Raw genomic sequence first — 26,400 nt, 5'->3', positions numbered from 1 at the left:
GCTTGATCTCCTTTGTTTATACAAAGCTATTTACATGATGCAGCAGAGACAGAAGATACCAGTCAATGTGGACCTCTCTGTTCTGGATGGTCACTTTTCTCTGTAATCCTCAGACCCTCTGAGTCACCAATCTTTTTTGGAGACAAATCAGAGGCCCAATCTTAGGCACCAGGGCAAATGGGGCACCGACTCCCCTCTCACGCACCTCAGGTTTACAGCGTTGGGTTATAACTTAGGAGACAGGGAAGTAGTAACTTGTGACTGCCAGATGAACAACCAAGAAAGTCCACATTGGTCTCTTGAACTGACACCCAAAAGAGCTGCCTTCCATCTTCCACTATCATTGCCCCATTGAAAGGTTCTGATTTCATGCCAGCTAATTGTATTGTTTATTGTTATTCATCCTGATTCTATGCCATGGGAAAGAACACACTGCACAAAATGCATTTTTTAAAGATTTATTTTTATTTATTTATGCATACGAGATCCGGGGTGTAGACTAGAGGTGTGGAGGTGAGGGTGAGAGGATTCGCCAGAGACAGTGGGGAGCAGAACAGGCAGATCTAATGAAATATATGGCTGAGGGGAGCAGCAGGAGAGACTGGAGAGGTCTGCTGCACCGTCAGCTCCCTGGCCAGGAATTGAACTCATGCCGCAGTGGCTGTAGATTGCTTGATAGTGCTGAGACTTTAACTCCTGCACCACCAGGGAGGCCCCAAAAATGCATTTTTTTAACAGAGGAGATGTATTTGTTTATTTTAAGTCTCAACCAAATACATAGTTCAGGTCTACTAAGGGACAATGTAAGTAATCTTCAGTCATGCATTCCCATGGGTTTATTGACCTTAGATATCTTTTAAAGATAAAATATGAATATAGAAAATAGAGCATAGGATTCGGAGACTGGCAGAACTGGTCTTGAATTCTGTCTCCAGACTTACAAACTCTGTCATCAGGGGCAAGATAATTACCTTTTCTGAGTCTGTGCTATTGCATCTGCAGAGTGAATTGATAATTCCCCCTTAAGATGTTGTTTTGAAGATTAAATTCTCTCCACAAATACTTATTGGGCACCTCCTATGTGCCAGGCTCTTTTCTAAGTACTTCAAATACCACAGTGAACAAAACGTAAGATGACTGTTCTTTCTCAGCTAATGGCATTGAATGGAGCTGAATGTGTCCTTCCTGGTTCTTTTTTTTTTTTTTTTAAATAATAAATTTTATTTTTATATTCCCCCATACAATTGCAAACGCCCCATTCTGACCCCAATCCTTCCCCTCCCGCCCCCCACCCCCCAAAAAGTGTCTCTGGTTCATAGTTTTTTGTTGATTTTGATTTTCACTTTCTTATATTCATTTTCCTGGTCCCTTATTTAAGTTTTCTAGATTCCTGCTATGAGTGAGACCATCCGGTATTTTTCTTTTTCTTTCTGGCTTATTTCGCTGAGCATGAGCCCTTCCAGCTCCATCCATGTTGCTGCAAATTGCATGTGTTTATCTTTTTTGAATGCTGAGTAATATTCCATGGTATATATGTACCACATCTTCTTGATCCAGTCATCTATTTTTGGGCATTTGGGTTGTTTCCAAAGCTTAGCTATTGTAAACAGTGCTGCTATAAACATACCTTCCTGGTTCTTAAGTCAGTGAAGCGGTGTTGCCTGGGGGTGTGGATAAGAACTGGCTTTCTTATACCTGAAGCTCTAAAATGATGGTTCTTCTCGCTGCCACAGATTTTGAGTTACAACAACTAAAAGTTAATGATTACTTAGAGATTCAGCAGGACCATTCACAGATTTTTGCCAATTTTTTAGTTTATGAAACTTGAGCCACCTGCCGGGCAACATTTATTATCTGTTATAAAGATTCCACACTATTTTATGGTTGATAATATGTACTGTTTATCAGTAAACATAATTTATATTATAAATTTTTACAGAGAGATATACACATTCTTTCGTGCCTGAAAATTTTGAACAGTAAGCTGGTACCCTTCTGAGATTTGTCACTGGCCCAACTAACATAGGCACAGCTAGAGACAAAAAAAAAAATCTTTTGTCAGTGGTTATGTCCCTGAAGGAACAAGTTGCTCCTTTTTAATGGTGGTGATGCCAATGATGAAGTGATCTAGAGAGATCATTTTTCAAAGAGATTTTCTGCCTGGCATCAGCAAATTACATCCTAACTCTTCCAGATATCACATGTGATAATCAGCAAGTAAGCTAAGTGAAATAATGATAACTGAATGACTAAGAGCATTCAGATTAATTAGTTGGACTTACATAACTTTATGAAAAAAAAAAAGATGATTGTCTACTCTGTGAAGGGGTAGATTTCAGACATTTTTAAATATTGACAAGTCAAAAATTATGTTGACATCATTTTGTAGCTCACACAGGCCAGCAGAGTTCATTATCTTATGTGTGAAAGTTTGATGAACAGGGATTTTTCTTCTGTGTAAGATTTAATGATTTCGCCTCATTGCTAGCTATGTATTTGAATTTTGCGTGAATGCATCGTTGTAAAAGCTTTTCTTTTTTTTTTTAAATACAGGCAAGCCTGAAAAGCCCTCACAGGCAGCCTGTCAGTCTTTTTTTTTTTTTAAATATTTATTTATTTATTTATTTATTTATTTATTTATAACAAGCACTGGGTACAGTCAGAAGCACGGGAGGGTGAGAGAATTCACCAGAGCCAGAGCGGGGAGCAGAGCAGGCAGAAGGACCGAAGTACATTGCTGAGGGGAGCAGCGGGCGGCAGGAGAGGTCTGCGCGCCATGTGGGACCCTTCTCCGGTGGCCTGGGAGCAGCCGGGGATCGAAACAGCACTGCAGAGGCTGTGGGCAGCTTCCCAACCCAGCATTCAACCGCTGCGCCACCAGGGAGACCCCATTGTAAAGCTTTTGTTGGCATCCCAAATTGTTGGTGAAATCCCAAGCCAGTATCTCCTGAGGTGACTAGATTTTAGTGGGAAAAAAGACACTGAAATATATCTTTAAAATACATACTGTCTTTGTATTGGCACTTGTGTACATTTTATATGGTTCCCTTCAGAGCTAATTAAACTGTTTTAAAACCAAACAGAAGCAAAAGAAGGAAATATAAAGCTACCCCAATATAGAATCATCCACCTGACATTCTGGGACTACTCTAATTACTAATATATTGATAGAGCAAGGTCTTCTTACCCAGAAGAGAACATTTATGGCAAAGAATTTCCACTGTCCTAATATTTCTTACAAAAGTAATGAGCTACTCCACAATGTTCACCTTGATAACTACCACCCTCCACCCCCATGTGTTTTCCTGCCAAGGCCTACTTTCTACCTGGTTCCATTTTGATACAACACATTCAAGTCTGAAATCATAACATTAGATTCCCTGCCTTTCCCTTGAATATGTAACAATACAGCAAGTACAGAACCCAAGATTCCTTCATGGCCACTGAGGAGGTGTTAAATAGGATTCAAACTGGCTGAATCACTTTTCATTTCTACCATCTTCTTACTCTCGGGAAACTCTCCAACATTGGAAAGCAATCTATATCCTGACCCAATTTTACATGAGAAGCTCTTTGTCCCTTAAAATCTGTCCAGCAAATTTCACACCAAGAGTACTTGACATTCCTCTCTTCTTACCATATGGTGAGATAAACTTCATCCTGATCCTTGGCCATTGATGTGAGTACCCAGTATTACCACTGTGTCCAAAATACCAAAATACCCTAGCTTCTTGGAGTCCAGCTGCAAACATCATATCTAAATTCATGCATTGCTACTACAAACTGCCAGAACTTTTCTGGAAGTTAATTTGGCCTTTTTTCCCTAACTTGTGCTAGTACACATTTAATTTAGCATTATGTATCAATAGTCATAAAAATCTTGCATAACCTTTGAGAATAAAAAAATAATTTTACATTCAGACATTCAGACAAAGACTTCTACAAAAGACATGACCTTTTTAATTAATGAAAAATTAAAAAAATTTTACTAATTAAGGTTCAAGAACAGGAACCACTTAAATAAATTTTGGTACCTCTAAAAATGGACTTTTAAGCAGCAATGGTCTTGGATTGATATTCTAGAAGGATTTCTAAAATGACATATCAAAACTCTCTTACTCCTGAGAAGAGAAATCCTATATTGTGAAAAAAAAATCAACAAGGATGTAAAATAATGGCACTTCATTAAAAAAAAAATAGCAGATTTATTAAAAAAAAAGTCTCTTACTGCAATCCAAAGCAAAACTTTATGCACAAGATGAACTTAACTATATATAAATAATGTGCACAAAGAAAACAGGTGGAAGGATGTATCACAAAATGTTAACCATGGTTATTTTTATTCCTTTCTTATGTTCCAATTACTTTTGCTATGTGTCTTTCTATATTACCAAAATTTCTTGTAACCAGCCTGTATAAAATAAAATTTCAAAAATTAATATACAGAAGGAAACTACCAATGGAGCCACAAATGTGCTGCATATTTTTAATGTCCAGTCTACCTTCTTGGCAAGACATATGCTGTGCTGTTTTCTGCTGTGGTTCATTTCCTAGGAATTGACTCCATCCATCCTCCTATTGGAGCAAAAACAACTGTCAAGGGATGACGATGAGAATCTGTGTCACCTGCTCTGTGTTCTTTTTCAGCACACGACAGTTCTGCCCTTTATATTAATCGAGATGAGGACATCCCACCATGCATATCCCAGCAGGAGCAGCGGACTCGCTGCCACATGTACCTTCTCCGTGGGCTATATATTATGGTAAGGACGCTGCCTGCCGGGCTTTCGTATTGTATTAAGTTTTGCACTGCTAAATTTGGGCACATATTTCATTATGGATATAATCACTAACAGATTCACACTGCGTGCCTCATTTGGTCCAAGACCTGGGCTTTGTCTCATTTCCCCAGATGCTTATATTTTTAGAAAGTATATGCCAAACCTCACACAACAGGAATTTGTTGAACAATCCCATGTAAGCAGTGGTTCTTCCAAGGCTACATTTTTCAACTCTTTTTCAAACTAAATGTTTTTCTTGGACATAAATTTTATAGCTTAAGGGCTTTTTGCTTGGGATATTTTTGTTGTTGTTGTTGCTTTTGTTGGGGAGTGGGGGAGTCACAGCAAATGCAAATGAGGACAGAAGAAATGACCTCTCCCAGGAGTATGACTTTAAACCTTAGGAAACAAATGAAAATGTGCATTTTCCTGATTCAGACTAGGACCTATTCCAGAATTAGCTCTTGTGTCTAAAATGCATTTAATGATTTTGTTTTTTAAAACTGGAGTAAATAAATCACAAGAAATCTCCTCTTGGTCTGTTGGGCACAAATAAGTCCCATGTATGAGATGCCAGATTTATCTGATAAAGAGAGTTTGCCTGATAAGTTTATTTCACATTAATTTCAGTTCTTACCGTGTTTTCACACTTCAGAATTATTTATCTTAAGATAGAGGATTTCTTATTTCACTGATTATACCAAGCCCTGTGATACATTAGCACACACAGAAGAGGTCCCTCCCTGCAGAACATCTATCTCTTGCTACGCTCCTGACCCGGCTTCTGGGCCACCATCCCCTCCTTTCAGCCTGAAGGACTGGATAACTTTCTTCCAAACACCCCAGAACTGTACTCAATTCCGCCAAAATCCCAGCATGCTGGGGAGGCCTAGTCTCTACGGAGCATTTTGCTTGAGCCAGCCCAGAAATATAAAAATAAAGGTCAGTACAGCACTGCACATACTTTGCATGATGGATCACATAGTGCCCCAGATCTGGGAAGAAGAGAATTTGCATTTAGGAAGTCACACCCCGTGACTGGATCTAAGGCCTGAGCGTGTGATCGTGCAGTCAGGTTCATTCCCTCTGTCTCTCCATCTCGGCGAAACACTATTCACAGGACAGGGGGTGTGTGTTTTCCTTGTCACGTTCTATGTTCTGGCTCTCATCCCCCACCACCTAAGATGTTACTATTAACTTTCTCTGACAGAAAAAGTCGAAATCATCAGGGCTCACAGGTGAGATGTGACCATGAAATTATGTCTTTAAAATAAATGTGTGTGCTTAGTACACATGACTCTTGTCTTTCTGAAGAGTCAAAGCCGCTCAGTTGTTCCAGGGATACTACAGCATTACAACATACCTGAAACTATATATACAATAGTTTGAAAATCAAACCTCATCTCCTTCCCTCCGCTCTAAAAATTCAGTCTCCTTACTTTGCACTCTTATTTGCTTACCTGTGGGAAGGGAAATGTTTTACCCTGGGAACTCTGGGAGTGTTTCAAAGAATTCATTTATATGTCATTAAGTTGTCTCAATAAACTCCCAAAGATTTCAGGAACTGTGGCCATTCTTTCCGGAGGTCTTTTCTTCCACTGTGGGTGCAATCTGTCCATGTTCCAAGGAGACATGTAGGAAATACCACATAGTGCTCATGATAGACCCCCAAGGTCACCCATTAAACTGAAGTATTGCTCCACTATCTTCATGCCAAGTGATGCTTGCCAGTTCTGCACACTCACTGAGCAAACCAGGACTTGTTTGGACATGTATTTGCATTATCCAATGAATTCTCTAAGATATGTTCTGAGAAAGCTTTGAAAGTAGTGTTTCCTTTGGGGTTCTGCCCCAGGCATTATTAGCTCTGCCAAGAGTTAAACAGTGCTCCTCACTTCTGTTCCATATTTAAATCCAAGGATTTTCATTGTTATCAAAAAGGGTCTGGCTTTTGCTCCCTTCCAGAGTACCAGTGACACAGCAGCAAAAGATTTGGGATATGAAATCTTTTGAGAGCATACCAGGGTTGTCACTGGACATTCCAGAACCTCATGCCAAAGTGGAAGAATGCATTCCTCTTACCACGTGGTAATTATAAAATAAATAGGATCTCCTTTGCAATCCTCAGTAGAGTTGAGCTGAATCTATCTATACCTCATAGGCAGCTGGCCAGGCTGTCTGCCTCCTTCTGACTCCAGCTTGTTCTGTATTTGCATACATCTCCCTCTTGATCTCAATTTATTCTCTTTCTAGATTTGGAGAGAGAAATGAAAAACCAAGGGATACCAAATTTTCCCCCAATCACCATCAGTGATTCCATTTACTGACCTATTATCTCGAGTCCTCCTCAAGCATGATATCCTGGGTCCTTCCATGCCCACCATACTTTCTTCCCATCCACCCCAGATAGCCAGATCAAGAGCATCTCTCTGTCCTTGCATGGTAGACTCAACTTTCCCGACCCCGTCACCACCCAGATCCTATTTGTGGGATTTCCTGTAATGACTGAGATGATTCTTATTATCTCATGGAGGAAACAACACAGAGATTCCCTTGATTTCCAAAGGAACAATTTTTAAGAGGAATCCTAATGAATAACATTCTGCTGAGCATGTGCCAAGTACTTTTCAAATATCTTATTTTGTTTCCTAAACAACTTTTGAGATAAACATTATCTTGCCCATTTTACAGATAAAGAAACTAAAGAGTATGTGACTTGTCCAAGGAAAAGTCACTATGTTGTTACCACATCATAGGGCAAGCCCAGATGTGTGACTGCAGGGTGCGTATGAACCCTTCTCACCATTGCTTTGACTGTGAGGAGGAACTCAGAGCAAGTTTTTGCTTGTGGTTTGGTTTTGAAGAGGGGTAGTGTCCATAAAACAGTGCCTGGCACACAGGAAAGCCTGTCTGTATATCTGTTCTCAGTTCTGAGAAGCCCCTCAACACTAGTAGCACGAGCATATCATGTTTCGTCATCATGAGTTTGAAAATTTTAATTATGATCCCTAAAGTCCTTTCTCCTCCTTTTACTCATTTTCCACAACTCAAACTCTTCATTCTAAAAATCGAAAACTACCCTTAAGAATATAAAAATATCTCTTTTGCTTGTTTAAGTTTAAAAGAACCATCAGGAAATATTTTTCTTTTTTTTAAACTTTTTTTTTTTTCACTTAAGCAATTTTTTTTTTTTAAGATTTATTTTCATTTATTTATACAAGCACTGGGTACAGTCAGAAGCACGGGAGGGTGAGAGAATTCACCAGAGCCAGAGCGAGGAGCAGAGCAGGCAGAAGGACCGAAGTACACTGCTGAGGGGAGCAGCGGGCGGCAGGAGAGGTCTGCGCGCCTTGTGAGACCCTCCTCCGGTGGCCGGGGAGCAGCTGGGGATCGAACCGGCACTGCGAGTCTGCGGGCAGCTTTGCAACCCAGCGCTCAACCGCTGGGCCACCAGGGAGGCCCCCATCAGGAAATCTTGAGGGAACACTGGGGAAGACAAGAAGCTTTAAGACCACAAGTTGCCGACGCTGTCGTCCTCTCGTTGACGAATTAGAAAAAATGAGATGTCCTCCCTCTACCTGGGGAAGGCCTCCTGGGGCCTCTCTGTTCCTTGACTGCACCCCAGCCCCCAGCACCTCAAATCCTGTCTCCCCAAAATATTGCTGCTCTTCGGGGGTCTGCTTTTCCATCTCAGAAAGAGGAGATGCTAGGAATTTTACATCCTGAGATCCTCAGGTCCTGGGAAGTTTACATTCCAGAAGGTTTATCATTGTCTCTTCTGTCCTGAGGCTGCTTCTTCTGGACCTATGCATGGCCCCTCCCAAGGTGGTTTCTCAGTCAGTCCGAGCCCCCCTGAAATCTCAGGGGCCATGCATAAAACATGCTGACCACTAAGCACATCGATCAGTCAGCAGCCAGGAGCATCAGTGAAGGAGAGAAAATGGGCCTTGAGAGTTTCTTCTTATAGATAAATATTTCTTATCACTACAGTGAGCTTATTTAAAGCAAAATAGGGCTTTCTGTTTTCTCAGAGCCCTAATGATTTTTGATAAATTCCATATTCCAAGTCTCGTTACCCCCTGTGTCCTCTGTACAACTTTCCAACCCAGAAAAATGAAAGTAAAATCAAGACGAAGTATGATCTTTCTTTCATGATGTAAACCTAAGTGGTACTAAATCAGAATTCTGTCTCCCACCAAACCTGATTATCCCTCAGTCATGCAATTGCAGACCATTTTTTGTGTTCTTACAGAAACTTTTCTGCATCTTTTCAAGTTTAGTTTTTCTGCCAAAAGCATGCATTATTATTTTTAATAAACATACATTATTTTCTGAGAAAAAATTCTCAAAAATATAAATGAGTGCGCTCAAAAAATCTTGGAAAGAATTTTTAGCCATGAATTTTTAGCATAAAATTTGCACCCACTTCACTAAGAAAATTGCATTTCAGACCACATTAAAATATCCCTGTTTAATTGGATGCTTCTTCCCCAGCATCTTCTTCCCCAGAGATGACATTTCCTCTGTCAGACTTGAGCTTTTCACTCCACCATAACTACCTACCCTCTTAACTTTTTTTATCTAAACAAATATGCAAAAATTCTCCTGAATGCCTGGCATTGGAGGATAGCAATCAAGCTAAAAGGGGAAAGTCCTGAGCACCTCATATACAGAAGAGCTGTACCTTTCTGGAGCTTATAAGGGTAACCCCACTTATAAGGGGTAACCCCACTTATAAGGGTACCCCCTTATAAGGGTAACCCCACTTCCCCAAAGCTACCCACACCCTTTGTCATGTCCACCTTCCCCATCCTTCTTCTTCAGCCTGATGGAAAAAGAGGGACAGGAGTTTGTAGTCTCAACAAAGCCAAGAAGAAGATGCTCCAGGAGAATCCGGGTAAATAGCAGGGATGAGACAGGGGTGTAACTTAAGAAGCAGACTTTTTAACCTTCCCACACCTCCCACCTAAGCAAGGGAAAGAGCAGCACAAGGACATGGCAGGGCACAGGCAGGAGCAGCTGTGGAGCAGCCTATGATGCTATCATTGTGGGTGGCAAAGACCAGTGGATCTGGTTTGACAGTGAGGGAAGTTGCTGGCCTTGAGCTGCCTTGACGGTGGCCTACCTAAGAGGTCAATCCCTGGGAAAGATCCTTCCAGCAACAAGCAACTGTGGCATGAACTCTCAGGGATGTTGAAAAGGTAGAGCTATAGCCAGTCCAATGTCCCATACGTGGAGCCTCTGCGGTAAAGTCCCTCAGAGACCCCTTCAAACCTCATGCATAGATGCCACACGTGAAAGTGAGCGCTGAACACCAGCCTCATGACATTTATCAACAGGAAGTTGGAATTAGCCAGAGAAACCAGGGCAACCATTTATACAACATGGACAATAAAGACAGATGTCATCCTCCTACTACCCCTTCTTTACCCCTAGACAGGGAATAGACAACCCCAAATCAGATTTTGCCTTCCCTTCTACTTCAAACTACTAGAGTGGAAGGCAGAATAAAAATGCAGAGCCCCCTCCCACTCAAGGCCCCAGCAATACTCCCAGTGTGTGCAGGGAGAGCAGAAGGCTAGTGTGCTGGAGCAGAGAGAAGGGGTGCGTGAGCCAGACACCTGGGGTGGAGGGAGGATATTTTATGAACTGTGTCCTTAATTCAGAATGATATTGAGAGTCTCTAGAAGGTTTTAAGCAGATAATTGACATGAACTGAGATGTTTTCAGAGGGTCACTTTGGCTGCTGCATTGCAAATGGATTTGGGGCCAGTTGGGAGACACTGCTGCTTGCACCAAGGTGGTAAAAATGGCAGTGTGAGAAATAATAGGATTCTGGAAATATTTTGATGACAGAGTCAACAGCGTTTTCTGTTTAACTTAGACCAAATCTAACTTAAATGCAAGGCATAGCCCCTTCAATGCCTTTCAGCCTTGGTGTGGAAGGCAGAACAATGGTCCCCAAAGATGCCCATGTCCTGTGATATGTCACCTCACCTAACCAAGGGAACTTTGCAAATAGGATGGCATTGAAGACTTTGGGATGGGGGAGAGGGGGATTAGCGTGCAGTGTCCACGTGGGCCCAATCAAATCATCAATTTTTAAGCAGGGAGACCCTTTCCCAGCTGTTCTCAGAAAGAGAGAAGACTGGGAGAACTTCTCAGAGACATGTGCTATGAAAAATACTCCAGCAACCATTGCTGGCTTAGAAGGTAGAGGAAAGAGGCCATGGACCAAGAAATAGGACAGCCTCTATCAGCTAGAAAAGTCAGATGATCTCCTAGAGCTCCAGAAAGGAACACAGCCCTGCTAACATCTTACTTTTAGCCCAGTGAGACCAATGCTGGACTTCTAGCCAACACAATTATAAGGTAAGTGTGTTTTAATTAAAGCCACAAAGTTGGTAGTAACATGTTTTAGCAACAGTAGAAAATCAGTGCACTTGGGCAAATCACTCAATCTCTATGGGCCTCACTTTCCCAATTTAAAAAAGGAAAAGGGATGGTGATACTTTAGGCAAGCTTGTTTAAGAATCAGGAAAAAAAAAGGTATTAAATATCTACCACAAAGGACACAGTCACCATTGTTGTTCTATGTATGTACCAGGAACACTCGGTCCTGGTGGAACCTAACCTCAGCCCCTTTCTGCATGTTATTTCACTCTGGAACCCATAATGCCCACTCCAGCAGGTGGAGGTGATAATGCTTGAAGTCTTTGTTCAGTTCCCTTTTTTTTGAGACTTCGAGCAAGTTGTCATGTCTTAGCCTCCTTTTTACATCCTGCAAAATAGGGGCTAATGCCTCTCCACAGCATTGTCTGAGGTTTAATGCTTGCATGGGGCAAATCAGCTCAGCAAATAAGCTCTTCTTCCTAGACAGCAAAAATCCTGGCTATCTGAGGAGTGTCTCTGAGAAAGACCCATGTCTTTAGCTTTCTTGCTCTTTTCCCCACTTCCACCCTGTTCATATATTTCCTTGCTCTTCTTACGGGTTTTGGTCCTGCTTCATCATAGCGTTTGTCTCTTGGCAACCTGTTAAGAATACTAAAGAGTTTTCTGAAAACTTCTGTGGTTCATATATTAAATTCCCCTGAGAATGTCATTGCTTTGCCACTACTCTAACCTGCTTATTTTTACAAATACTTTGTTGAGACTGAGTTGCTGTTTTCACATCATCTAATGAGGACAATCTACTTGGTAACTGTGGCCTTGCTGATGGAGAGAGTGGTTTGTTTTAGGCCCCACAGAGTGTCCACTTGGTCATTGAATAAATATGTTCTGGTTTTTTTTATTTTTAAAGATTTATTTATTTGTTTATTTATTTATACAAGCACTAGTTGCAGTCAGAAGTGCGGAAGGGTAAGAGAATTCACCAGAGCCAGAGTGGGGAGCAGAACAGGCAGAGTGATGAAATACACTGCTGAGGAGAGCAGAGGGCATGGCAGGAGAGGTCTGCATGCCATGTGGGACCCTTGCCGGTGGCCGGGGATCGAACCAGCGCTGCAGAGGCTGCATTCATCAATTATTACTTCATTCTCCTGTGCCTGCAGTCTCATTACCAGATCCTTCAGTCAATATTTGAATACACTCCAGTCCCTAGTCTCCACCTTTAAAAAGCATTGTCTTTTGGGCCTCCCTGGTGGTGCAGGCAGCTGAGCACCACACTGTGGAGCTGTCTGCAGTCTCTGCAGTGTGGGTTCGATCCCAGCCAGCCGGCAAGGGTCCCACACAGTGTGGCAGACCTCTCCTGTCTCTCCCGCTGCTCCCCTCAGCAGTGTATTTCGTCAGTGTGCCTGTTCTGTTCCCCGCTCTGTCTCTGGTGAATCCTCTCACCCTCCCGCACATCTGGCCTGTACCCTGGTTCTTGTATAAAAAATAAATAAACCTTTCAAAAAAAAAAAAAGCATTGTCTTTTATATCCACCCTGCCTCCCCACTGACAACCAGGTTCCTCCAATGAGTTGTCTGCACAGTCTCTACTTCCATTTATACAGTTAAGAGAATGTTTCCTAGCTCAGACTTAGAAGATCATGGAAGGCTTCCTAGGGGGAGTGACATATAAGCTGGCCCTTTGAAGGTGAATAAGAGTTAGTCACATGAAGGTTCAGGCTGAGTTTCCAAGGCAGAGAAAGGAAAGGGCCTAGAGGCAAGAGAAAGCGAATCATAATCAGTCAAAGAAGTTCATCACCAGAACCATTGATCTTTGCTCTCTTACAGTCACTACCATCTAAATTCTATCTCTCCTCTCCCCACCAAAATTGTTTCTATTTTACCTCTGGACAATTTCCTTCTTTGAACATGTATGTGGTTGTGGTTGTGTGTGTGTGTGTGTGTGCATGCCTATTTGTTTGGCTGTTTGTTTATTTAGTTGTTTGGTCCACTGCTTGCTTGATTTGATTGGTTTGGCATTTCCTGTGATGCCAAGTTCTGTCTGGCTGCTCCTCCTCAGCCTTCTTGGTGGTCCCCATTCCTCTGCTCACTCCCTAATGCTCAGATCCTCTTAGCAAGCTCTCTTACACAGCCTCCCATCCACTTCCCACTACTTGCCCAGAGAGTGTGTGTTAAAATGCAAATCTGGTTGTGTCAATCCTTTTTTTTCAAAACTCTTCAATAGTTTGTTTTTCCCAGTTTTTTTTTTTCCTTCTTTGGTAGCACTTTTATTTTTCCTTGTACCATGACGTATCCTTGGGCTGTGATATTCTCACATGACAGTAGGAAAACAAGATGTGTAAGTCATCCTTAAAAACTGAGAATTACGTACAAAAACGTTACGTAAATTAAAACAATGCATAAATTTACAGGTACAAATTCAAATCATTTTGTGACTATACTGAGTAATTTAACCCCATGATATTCTGCTGGGAAAACATTGGATAAGAAAGAAAATGGAGTTCAAAGGCTTGGACTAACTATGTTTCTAGCTCTGCTGGAACACTGCAAGAAAGAAGTGACAATTCATTCATAAATTCTTAACAGCCTCTAAAGGAACCTAGGAATTATCATTAGTATTCTGTTCAAATCTAATCAGACCCTAGAGGAGTAAACAACCACAAGAAAGTGTCAAAAGAGCCATCACATCAATCCAAGTCCCAAACAAATGTTCAAAACTTTAAACCAAATTTATAGACAGAGTTTCAGAAAATGTATTATGAAGAATTGTAAATGGTGCTTTTTGCCTGCCTATTAGATAAAAACTCAAAATTTTTAGAAAGCATATTCCGGGTAGATGTATCTAACAGAAATGTCTCTCTCTGCCAGGGCAAACTTGCACTTGTGAACTAACTCATTGAGAAAGTGCAGTATATCTGCCAGTGGCCCATTAAAGTATTCATAGTGGGCAACAGACAAGCCAAACTCATCAGAATCCTGCTTGTTAATCCGCATTTGCTGGAAAGTCAAGAGAATAACTTGAAGGAACAATATTTTAATTTTCATTGTGGTTGGGTCCAAGGACTGTGACATCTATTTGTGTTGTAAACTCAGTAGTTCCAGGCTATCTGGTGGTACCACCAGACCAGATGGTACATGTTATATTGGCATATAAGTCCTTTCCAATAGATCATCATCTCATATGGTTGGATTGAAAGTGCTCTCCATACCTAAGAAGGATACTAGAAAGAGCTTCTGGATCTAAGACCCTTTTTTTGCCAGAGATCCTCAGCTGAAATCAGGGAGCTCAGTACTCTTTTCCCAGGAAGATAGTAAGCAAAGTATCTACTGGACACCCTCAGTAGGGCAGCACCACCTCTCTTGATGTCCCTACAATTTTCTTCCTTGATATCATTGTGAAGGTATAATATATTTTTCTTTAGGAAAATCCATCGTCAGCTACTCTGGACTCTGCTGGGTCCAAAGATAGGATGACATGGAGCAGGTAGGAATTGTGTAGGTGACTCCATCACCCAGGTACACTACCCAGCAAAGTGTGACCAGAAGCATTCAGGGGTGCCTTGGTAGTAAGTGTGATGTGGTAACATATATCTAAAGAGGTATGAACTATACCCCTAAATCATACACAGTGTTGAAAACCAATGTTAACTCAAAAAAAAAAACCCATGTTTTAAAAAGGAAAAAAACTACAATGTACAATCCCCAAAATTATTAAATTATGGAATAATTTTATTTTAATATATATTGAGTTATAAGGGATATCACCTGAATTTAACCAAATGAAACCTCCTTTAAAATACACATATAAAACACAGCCATATAAAACACAGCCATCTAAAACACTGTACATTTAAATCTTTGAATGATTTTCCTTTGAAGAAAATATTGTGTACAGGAAGAAATATCTGACACACAAATTAAGTGTGGTTGGTCTATTGAAATGCACCTGGCAATAATTCCGCTTCTTAGCTTGCTTTTAATAGTTTATGTCTAAGTGCATGAATCTCTGAACTATGTAGCTTGATTATACAAAAGACAAATAGTGTGAAATTCTCTTAAATTGACTCTTGCTTTGCAATCCAAGGTATATCTTAACACAACTTCCCCTGTGCTTATCTAATAATGAGGTTGGAAAAGAATAATGCAGCCTTGGATTGCAATGGCATTCATTAAAGTTAATAATCAGTGCTCTTGCATAGAAGGTTTATGTGAACACTGATCGCCCCTTTATTGTGTGGAGTTTGCTTGTATTCAAGTGTCAAAGAGCGCATCACAAAGGCCATCAGGTAGGTTTCCATGGCAGCAGTACTTCTTTTGTTATAACCATTTGTGACATAAACAGTATCCAAATACTCACTATGTCACTGCTTAATGAAAAAAAAAAAGAATATTGGAGATACCAGCAGCAAGCTGCTCATTGGGTATGACACAAGGAAGGACATGCTATCTATTTGGGTTTTGTTTTAAGCAGCTGTCTTCTAAGCAGGACTAAGGTCTTTTTGATCTTAATACATTGTGTCTTATTTCTGGTCTCATATTATTGTTCAAGGGAGATTTAGAACTAAATGATGAATAGGATAGTTTCATCAGTACTGAATCTTATGAAAGATAAGTTTGTGATTGTACACTAATATGGTGCAGTATAAAACTATGGAAGAAAAGAATCCACTTTCTAAGATATAAGGTTAGTATTGAGGAATGAAAATAACTTTGGAATTTTGTTGTTTTTATGTGTGCATTTATTTTTCCTAGTGACTCAGTACCTGAATTTCCTTATTGTTTTTGTTGTGAAAAATAAATGCATTTGGTGTCACTCCCTATAGTTGTGAGTGGATTTTTGAGCGGGTAGCAGCATCTAGAATTATGCAGCCTGTCTTGTTCTAACAGAGATCCAACAGAGAAATCAGCTAGTACTCAGCCATTCAAATAAAGAAAAGAATTTATTTACTAAGGATTAACATCATTCTTCTATGCAATTCTGCTAAAATAACCTTTCTGCCACTTACTCAGGAGAGAGTGAAAGCTAACATAATCTAATTTAATTTATTTTTCTCCTGCCCACAGGCTGACAATGTTTCTGAACTGGTAGGATTTTAGAGCTTCAGTTTTAGGTAGAAATCCCAAAAAAGCATTTCATGGCTTTACCTTGTAGTTTTAGTCTTCATTATAAATGGCCTGAATATGTGTAACACTCATGAAGATGTATAAAATATCTTCTGTATATTAAGTGCATTTAAAGAGACATTAAAAAGAAAACTTCATTGAGATCAAGAACAGGAACTAATAAGGAATGTTACATGAATTTTTCCAGTGAGGCAGAAATGGAAAGAATCCAGGATTGAGATAGAAAAAGTCTAAAATGAATCAGGGGTTAAAGATTTCCAGCTCAAAGTTGTCAGGAAGCATCTGGGACAAGTCAGTGTCTTCCAAACTAGAAACTGGGGGACTTACTGATCAAGAAAAGGGCATGCAATGAAAAAGGGAGAAAAAATGTATATATAGATCGAGAAGAAAGAATAAAATTGTCTTTGTTCATGATTATCTATTAGACAATTCCAAAGAATTAACAAAAATAGACTAGTCACATGATACATGTTTAATATGCAAAAATCAATTGATATCCTATATATTAGTAATGAGCAATTAGAATTTGATATTGAAAACAATACCATTTATAATAGCATCAAAAAGTTAAATGCTTGGATAAAAATCATAGTATATACAAAATCTATAAAAGCTATAAATCTCTGATGAAAGAAATAAGATGTAAATATATGAAGAGGTAGTCGATGTTCATGACTGGGAAGATTCAGTGTTGCCAAGAGGTCAGTTCTTAGTAGGTAGATCAAAATCCTAGCAAGATGTGGACAAATATGTGCATGTTTGTTGAATGAAAAAATAAAAGATGCATTTAACGATTGTAGAAACAGCACATGGAAAACTGATGAACAAATAACACAGACGTGGCTACACTGGCACAAAGCAGGAGCTCAAGAAGTGTCTGGAAAATGGAAAATTTACCATTTACTGATGCATTGACCCTGAGCAGGTCATATTTTCCTCATGTATAAGATGAGGGAGCCAGAATAAATGACCTATGATGACGCTGACCACACCAAGCACTGGTGAGGATGTAGAGTGAAGAGCCGAGTGCTCATTCATTGCTGGTAGAATGCAAAATGGTATTGCCACCGAGAAAGATAACTTCACCATTTTTTTCAAACCACCATTCCCTCTACCCCTTTCTCTCTTTCTCCCTCCTTCCTGCTTCCTCTTAAACTTAGAACTAGAAACCTAGTTTTAGTAGTGATTTGCTATTTAGTAAATGAAGTAGAGGAGGGAGGTTGGTAGTCCCAGGAGGTCACAGGATCAAGGAAGATGTAATCATGGCAGGGATAACCAGAACATTGTGTATAATCCTCAAAATAAGACTCTGGTAGGAGAAGCACAAAATGTGCTGGAGAAACACTGGAGGTTATTTCTGCAAAATATGGAAAATGATGATTTTCTGTTGTGGGACTTGGGATGTTCCTCCTCCCCTTCCAGAGCTAGCAGTCTAAAGGCAGCAGCTTCTAACTACTGCAGCCAACTCTGATGATTGCTGTTGGGTCACAACAGTCCCTCGCTGACAGCATCTCCTCTCCTCCCCCCAGAAAGAACACATGTTCCCTACAATGTGCAATGTGTCAACTTAATGTCTGGCACCTATATGCTTTGAGAAGGTCCAAATGATTAAAGTTAAGCGAAAACAGTCATGAATTTTATTAATGGAAATTCAAGTTGAATACTCCCCAGGGAAACATCACCGCAAGACCAGGTAGACTGTAGAGAGTAGGATTCCAAGGAAGCCAACATTTGAAACTAGTTTAGACCTGTGCCAGGACATGTGTTAGGAGAAAATATTGTGGCCTGACTTTGTGGATAAATTACTCTGATATTTGTGATTTAGAATCAGGGAGAAAATACATTCCCTCATTCCCTCATTACAGGAATTCATTCTGGGAGGCATGCACGATTTGCCTCTTTCCCCTGGGGATGGGTGGAGTGACTTATAACCTTGAAAACATCCTTGTGCATGAGAAGTACAGAAAAAATATATTTCTGCATAAGGAGAAGCAGTTGAAAGTTTGTGGATTCGTTTTTTGTTGGTTTTTGGAGGGCCATTTTTTGCCTCTTTTTTTTTTAACCTTACGTATGTTATAGGAAGAGCATTACCTTATCTGATGATGCTATCTCTGAAGTAGACAGTATTATTTATACCTTTTATCAAAGGGGAAACTGAGAAGTTAAATGATATCCAAGGTGACCTCAATACTATGTGGATGATACGTTATTTAATCTAGCTCCATAATTTGTGAGTCCGAGTGCAAATTTGAAATGCAGAGCTCCTTGCTCAAAGATTATTAAGAATTTCAAGATAGAGACAACAGAGCATTAGCCAGGTATAGAGCCCTTCTGAGAACAGGACCCCATGTGATTTCACAGAACGTATACCCCAAAGGCTGACCCCAATTATAGGTACCTCCCAGGATCAGTTAATCTTGATTAGAGCCAATTAGAAAATTGGAAAGACTGATGAATCTTAAATTATGATTATGCCTTAAAAAGTAATTTGTAACTTCTAAAATTATATCTGCAACTGGGCAAGAGAATATCTCAACACTGCTTCAGTTAAGATCTCTCTATTTGGTATTTACCTGCAATTTGATGCATTATTTCTCTAACATGATACACATCACCAAGGAGAACTTTCTGGTTTTGTTCAATAAATTTTTCACTGGTGCAGGGTTTGCATTGTTGTTAATATTTTGGAAGTTCAGGTGCAGTTACCATAGCACAGCCACCACCACAGCATCCATAAGGGTCACTTTGGAACCTTATTTCCTGAGCCCCATTCCCATCTAAGAAGATGTCTCCTAAGAAGATGTCATATTCCCCAAGGCCCACAGCATATTCAGTGGGAACCTTGGGAAACCTTGGCCTAGTATATCCATAAGAACACACTTTTGCATCCCCACCATAGCTCACCCCACCTGACACACAGTAGGAACTCAAATAATTGTTGACTAAGTGACTATGGACATGAACTCCAGAAAACTCCAGCAGAATTTTGGATCCTTAAAAATGTAACAGTGCTGGGCCTCCCCGGTGGTGCAGTGGTTGAGTGCTGGGTTGCGAAGCTGCCCACAGCCTCTGCCGCGCCGGTTCAATCCCCGGCTGCTCCCCGGCCACCGGAGGAGGGTCCCACATGGCGCGCAGACTTCTCCTGCCGCCCGCTGCTCCCCTCAGCAGTGTACCTCGGTCCTTCTGCCTGCTCTGCTCCCTGCTCTGGCTCTGGTGAATTCTCTCACCCTCCCGCGCTTCTGACTGTACCCAGTGCTTGTATAAATAAACAAATAAATCTTTTAAAAAAAAAAATGTAACTGTGCTGTCAAGCTATTGCCAGCCACTGCAGCACAATTTCGATCCCCAGCCAGGGAGGTGACCCACATGGCGCAGCAGACCTCTCCTGTCTTGCCCGCTGCTCCCCTCAGCAGTGTATTTCAGTAGATCTGCCTCTTCTGCTCCCCTCTCTCTGGTGAATCCTCTCACACACACACACACACCTCTGGCTCACACCCCAGTTCTTGTATGCATAAATAAATCTTTAAAAAAAAATGTACCAAGAACTAGTCTCCATGGACTCAATACCTGGGTGATAATCAGAGGAGCCTTTAGAATGGCCCTAAATTAAGATGGTTAGATTAAAGAGAGGCCCAGGTCTAATATCAGCATTTGAGCTACAAGTCAACTGCCCTCAAACAGTCCTTCAGAAGCATCAGGTTGAAGGTTACGACCAGCAAGGGAAAGAGGCTGATGGACGTCACTTAACTCATCCCACTCAAGAGAACATGTCCATTGCCAGCCACGCACTGTAGTAAATTCTAGGAGGCTCAAATGCACATATGATATGACTATTTCTCTGAAGGAATTGTTTATCACTTTATCCAGGCCTTTCTTTTCCTCCCCTCAGGGGAAGCTGTAAAATCTGAGCCCTGCACTTAATAAGAGACTCAAACTTGTGCTAAAACTTCACCAAAACTGATTTATCTTGCATCTTGCAGCATTTCTATATCTCACACTTTCCATCATGAGCCTGAATTATTTGTATAGTCAGTTTGGGGAAAAGAGAGAAATGCAGAGAGATTTCATATTTAGACCATGTTTTACATCTGAGCACATTAACAGCTTCCCAGAACCCTGTTACCATCCATCATATTTTAGTCTTGGGACCTCACTGTCCTTGTCTTTAAAATAATACTATTATTTAATATAATACCTTCCCAAAGGGTAGCTCATATAAAGCCTTTATCACAGTGCCTATCACTATGAAGTCAATATCATTAGCCATCAGCTGTTACTGAGTTGAAGTCTGTGTCCTGTGCCTTCTGATCTAACAGCCTAGCTGTCAAATATATTAGCCTCTTATCTAAAGATGAATAATAAAGTAATTTTTAAATCCTCTTTAAAATAAGCTAATCTTAAAAACTGAAAGATCATCCATGGTAAGGCAGGCATGTGAGTCTCTCCGGGATAAATAAGGCTGACAGGGAGAGAAGAACGATGTGTCTCCTCAATATAGCTCCCAAGAGCTCCAGTAACCACAACTCATGAGTTATGATTAGATGAAACTGCCCGTGTGACATAGACAGCTACTGAGCTCAACAAGATCCATTTTTCTTTACTGCTTATCTTTTATCCCTGTCAACATCCAAAGTAGATTTGAATGGTACAGGTGCCACTTAGAATCTGAAATCTTCCTGCTTCCACTTTGTAAGTGCAAAGTAAGTTTTCTAATTATTCTTAGTTCTCAAAAAAGATGCTAATTGATGCTGTCTATACCAATGGGTGTCTTGTCCATTGGCTTCACGATGCTAAACTTTTGTCTTCCTTTCATGTCATTAACCCAACTTTTTTTTTCTCCTTTATAGTGTCACTCTCCTCAATCTATCCCTTGAATCTTTATCTTTTTCGGAGATCCTTCATGAACCCACGTCCTTTCCATTTTATGATCTACCTGGGTGATCTCAACCTGTTCTGATTGTTTTACCCACGATCTTTATGCCAGTGAACCCAATATCTGTATTGCCACATCAGTCCAGTCTCTGCAATTCCAGCCCATGTAACTGACTGACTTCAGGGTATCTCCATTTGGATATCTTACAGATACCTCAAACTTAACGTGTCCAAACTGAGCACATCATCCCCTCAAATTAGCTCCCTTACGGCATTCCCTATCTCAGGAAATGGCAGTGCTCTCCACCCAGTTAATCAAGCCAAAAATCTATGATTAATCCTTAACTCATCTTAGTTCCCTCACTGCCTAATTCAAATCAATCACCAAGTTCTCTTAAGTCTATTTCCTAAATCTGTGCCTTTCAATTTTATCCTACAGTGAATAAAAGAAATTTCTTTTGCATCATTACCCAGTCAGCATGCATGTACACACCACACACACAAGTGAAACTGAAATCTCAAAAACAATTTTTATCATCATTCTATGCAAATCCTTCTGATATTTTCTATTGTTGCTTTGTAAAATGCTGCTAACGAGTGAGTTGCTGGCAAATGGTTAACAACCAGCTCTAGATCTGAGTGATGTGTAGCATTTGAGAATCTTTGATGTAAGTACTCCCATCATGGTTGAACTTAGCAAACAACACACCAAAATTCCTAAAATTAGAACCGATTCTCTTGACTCGCTCTAATGCTGTACTGCTTTATCACCTACAGCTTGATAGCTACTGGCCTAAATATCTCCAAATCTAACCAAATTTTCATTCCCAGTGCTACCATCCCAGTTATGGCCACCACCATTTCTGATGAACATCTAAGTCAAGCTGATTTGTTTCACATTTATTTCATTTTCTTCAAGGCTTCCTGTTTTCCATACTAGGAGAGAGTCTCCAATTCTTACTTGGCTTCAGTAGAAACCCAGTGTTGGGTACCTGCCTGCTCCTCATACTCCCTCCCCCCCTGATAAAAATAAAAATGATCTCTTTTGAAACATCTGTGAACTCTCCCTTATTTTCAGGTTTTTGGACATATTTTCAGCAAGAAAGTTCTTGCTTACCATCTTTGTTCAACTGACTCTTATTCATCCTTCCTATTGCAGCTTAAATGCTACCTTATTCGTTGATTCCTTCTCCTACTATGTGACAGGCAATGTGTAAGTGCTAAAGATACAATAAGGAACTTAAGTAAACACAGTAACATACGTTACAGAACTTAGATACTCTGGAGGGGAAGAAAGCTTATTCAAATAAATATATCATCCCAATTTAAGTTCTAATAAAAGAAGAGCTAAAAAAAACCCACAAGTATTCACAGTTCTCAAATTGCTTATAAAATCTGACCTAATCTCATAGATCAGGAAAGCTTTTCTAAGTGATGACTGTTAGTTATATTAGTTGAGCCAAGATATAAAAGATAAATATAACATGATGAATCTAAGGGGTAGGTAACAGCATAGGCAGAAAATTGAGCATATGAAAATCCACATGGCAGGAAGAAATATGTGAAATCAAAGAACCAATGAAAACCAGTGTTATAACAGGAGCAAGATATGAAATGGGGGTATGAGGCAGGCAGAAGCCACTCTAGGAAGGACATTCTGGACTTCATTAAAATTTTGGGTCTTCAACAAAACAAAAGAATATGAGAGACCACTGACATGTTTGAAGTAAGGATATAATAAGTCTAAATTCTGGTTTGGAAAGATCACTCTGGCAGCTGTGAGGATGAATTGGAAAGGGACAAAAGTAGATGTGGAAATAAATTAGAACTGTTATGTACTCCAGATGGAGATGATTGTAACACAAATTAAGATAGTAGTAATGGAGTTGGTGAAAAAAACATTGGAGAGATATTCAAGGTAACTTTGAGAAGACAAGGTAATAGATTGAATATGTGTAGTGAAAGAAAGGAAGTGGCCAAGATGCCTCCTAAGTGCGCATTGCAAAATGAATGAATGGAGGAACCATTTGCAGAGATAAGGAATATGAGAGGAAAACCAGGTTTGAAGGAAAAGAAAATGACTTGGCTGCAGATATATTGAGTTTGAACTATCTTTAAGGTGTGCAAACTGAGGTCCTGAGGGGGTAGGGAGAAGCAAATATTGTTTAAAAATGAACAATGATGTAAAAAAATTAAAAATTAATTTGTAAAAAGATGGGCAAAATGAGATTTTTAAAGGACTGTTGGATAAACTACTCTAAAATAAAGAAGAGATCCTGATGAGGACCTGAAATTGAGAAATATCTGTCTACATAATGGACATGAAACAGTGGTCATGAATGGGGTGATTAATTGAAGATGCCTAATTTAAGAGGAGGGTTTAAAAACCCAGCCTTAAAAAATCAACAAGTAGCAGTTGTGCTGTGAAAGATGCACTTAGAGATGAAAACAAAAAAGCAGTCAAAAAGGCAGGAGGAAAACCAGGAGAAATTGCTGTTAGAAGAACCAGTGCATCTTGTTGGGGTGTCAGAGAAAAGAAGCCAGACTATTTGTGCCAAGGAACAAGTACAAAGTGTAGACATGAAGTCAGTGACTATAGAACTCTTTTTGGAGAAGTTTGCCTTTGAAGAGAAAGAGACATAAAGCATTATTTGTGAAGCTGGTGGAATGTGCATGGTTGTGTTCTAATGAAAGGTATTTGAACTTATTTATCATGATGAAAGTTAAAAGGCAACTTAAATACACACGAGAAAGACTAATGGAAAGTCTTTTCCATTAGTGTAAGGCTCAAAAAAGTAGGGAATGACCCCTGTGTACCCTCTTCCTACCTTTCCCTAATTCTGACTACACTTGTAATTATTCCTTTAGTATCTGCGGCCCTCATTAGACTGGACTTCATAAGAACAGGAAACCCCTTTGTCTCATAGGCTCTGTCCCTCACGTTTAGCACAGTGCTCAGGCAGGAGGCATTAATCAATGTTATTTTTTAATTGTACATTAAAGTGAATGAAATTGGAGGTGCATTTATTAAGGTAAGCAATCCCATAAATGTCATGATACTAATATATATCTATATGGGCATGCGTCTGTACACACATGCATGTACACACACATACACACACATACATACAGTAGCTATCAATTTTCTAGGTTAAAATTAAATTGATGCCATTACCTTTAGCTTAAGCTATTTGGGCACTAAGACAGGAAGGCCTTGAAATGAGAGAGAAATTGAAAGTCAACCAAGAACAGAGAACTCTCCACAAATAGATGAGCAAGACCATGAGTCATTTTTGTGCAGAAAATTGAGCGCTGATTATATCAAGGAAACAAATGGTGAAAACACAACCTGTTAGGACAAGTACAGGCATCATTCACACCAGTCCAGGTTAAACCCCACATCACAGTTGTTACATCTGAGATGCTTTTGTGACCTATAAAGTCAAGAAAACTTAAAAACAAGGAAGCCCTCACTTCATTTTTGGAGCCAATATTAAATGCCTCGTTGAGGGGAACAAGTCTATGCAGATAAAGATGTGCATTTCTTATTTGATTTTGCCCAATTTTTAAACAAGTAACTTAGTTTAGTCTCAATTAATTCATTTGTGAAATGGGAATGATTGTACCTCTTAGGGTAGTTGCACAGGTAAGCGAGATTATATATTAAAGCACCGTTCTCTGAATAGCTATTGCCTTGACTTAAAAAGTTTATAATTCCTTTTCAGTTCTGACAAATTCTTATTTATACTCTATGAACTCTTATTTTTGCATCAGTGAAATGAGAATGACATGCTGTATCTGGGATGACTGAGAACACTAGATGCCACACTATGCATGAAGGGGCTTTGGAAATACAAAGAATTCCTTAAAGTGGGGTTAACAAACGGTGACCATGGGTCAGATCCAGCTCACCATTTGTGTTTGTTTGTTTGTTTTTATGGTCCGCAAGATTATAATGGTTTTTATATTTTAAAATAATTGAAAAAATAAAAAGAATATGAATATTTCATGACCTGTGAAAATTATATAAAATTAAAAGTTTATGAATTAGAAGTTTTTAGAGCATCAACATATTGTCTATAACTACTTTGTAACTACAAAGGCAGAATTCAGAGTTGTCACAGGGACTGTGTGGCCTAACACAGTCTTACCAACACAGAAAAGGGTATTCACAGAGATTGGAGGCCAGGATGTTGAGATTTTTTTTATTACTTTTGTAAATATTGGGAAAGTATTGTAAAAGATCAATAATCAGATGATGTTTTGATAGTCCTTCATTCAGTTATTAATCCAACGAATAATTATTTAGTGCATACTCTATGCCACAGATACAGTAATGAACATAACAGAAGTTCTAATGCTCATTGAACAGAGAAAAGTAAAAATAAGTATATTAATTGACTGGGGAGAAAAATTAAGAGAATCAGGATAGGGGATGCAATTGGTAGATACAGTGGCCTGGGAAGACTTGAGTTAGAAGGTAACATTTACATGAAAACCAGAAGGACACAGGGATCCCTAGAGATTTGGGGGGGTTAGGGGGAAATGAATAATGTCCCAGGTACAGGAACAAATAAAAAATGCTTAGTGTGCTCAAGGACCACCAAATAGTGGAGTGTGCTTGGGGCAGAAGTAGATGAGGTGGAGAGAATGCCTGGAAAGCTTGAGTAAGGCCTTGAAGAACCACCTAATGATTCTGGCTTTTACTCTAAGAGGGAAAGTAAAACATTTTGAGAATAGTACCATGACCCAACCTGCATTTAATCCAGATCGGTCCGGTTGCTGCAGTGAGAATAAGCTATAGAACAGACTACAGAAGCATGAAGCAAAGAAACAGGCAGCTATTGGGGTTCTGATAAGAGGTGACGATGGATAACCCAATCGATAGAGGAGGCAATGGTGAGTAGTAGATATTTTGGATATATCTGGAACATAGAGTCGATAGGATGGATGATGAAGAATGCCCCAAGCTTCTGCTGGAGTGTTGTTGTAGTTACTGATTGAGAAGTAAACAATGTGGGAGATATATTTTTACTATTAGAGGGTTATGGTAGAGACTAAAGACAAGATATGTGCAAGTATAAGGGCCAGAGATAATGATGACATCACAAAAATGGTTTTTTTTATTTTTTTCCTACAAATTGAAATATGTATTAACTGATGACTCCATTTTATATGCATTTTAGTCTAATTTTCAAATCAATACCTGAAAAATAGATGTACTTTTTAATTCA

The 26,400-nt window shown here is 39.8% G+C and overlaps 1 protein-coding gene across 4 annotated transcripts in view; it reads left to right on the top strand.

The window, feature by feature from the left end:
- AIG1 (androgen induced 1) overlaps positions 1-26,400 on the top strand; it is a gene marked incomplete at both ends in the record, with an annotated part of 218,170 nt that overhangs the window by 180,264 nt on the left and 11,506 nt on the right. For all 4 annotated transcript variants that reach the window (XM_084227778.1, XM_084227777.1, XM_084227776.1 and 1 more), the window contains one exon: positions 4,648-4,763. In XM_084227778.1, coding sequence (XP_084083904.1) covers positions 4,648-4,763 — 116 coding nt within the window. The remainder of the gene's footprint in view (positions 1-4,647; positions 4,764-26,400) is intronic.

This window comes from Talpa europaea, assembly GCF_964194135.1.
Source record: "Talpa europaea genome assembly, chromosome: 2".
In the NCBI taxonomy this organism is placed as follows: domain Eukaryota; kingdom Metazoa; phylum Chordata; class Mammalia; order Eulipotyphla; family Talpidae; genus Talpa; species Talpa europaea.
The sequence above is the reverse complement of the archived record's forward strand: the minus strand, read 5'-3'. Positions and strand labels throughout refer to the sequence as shown.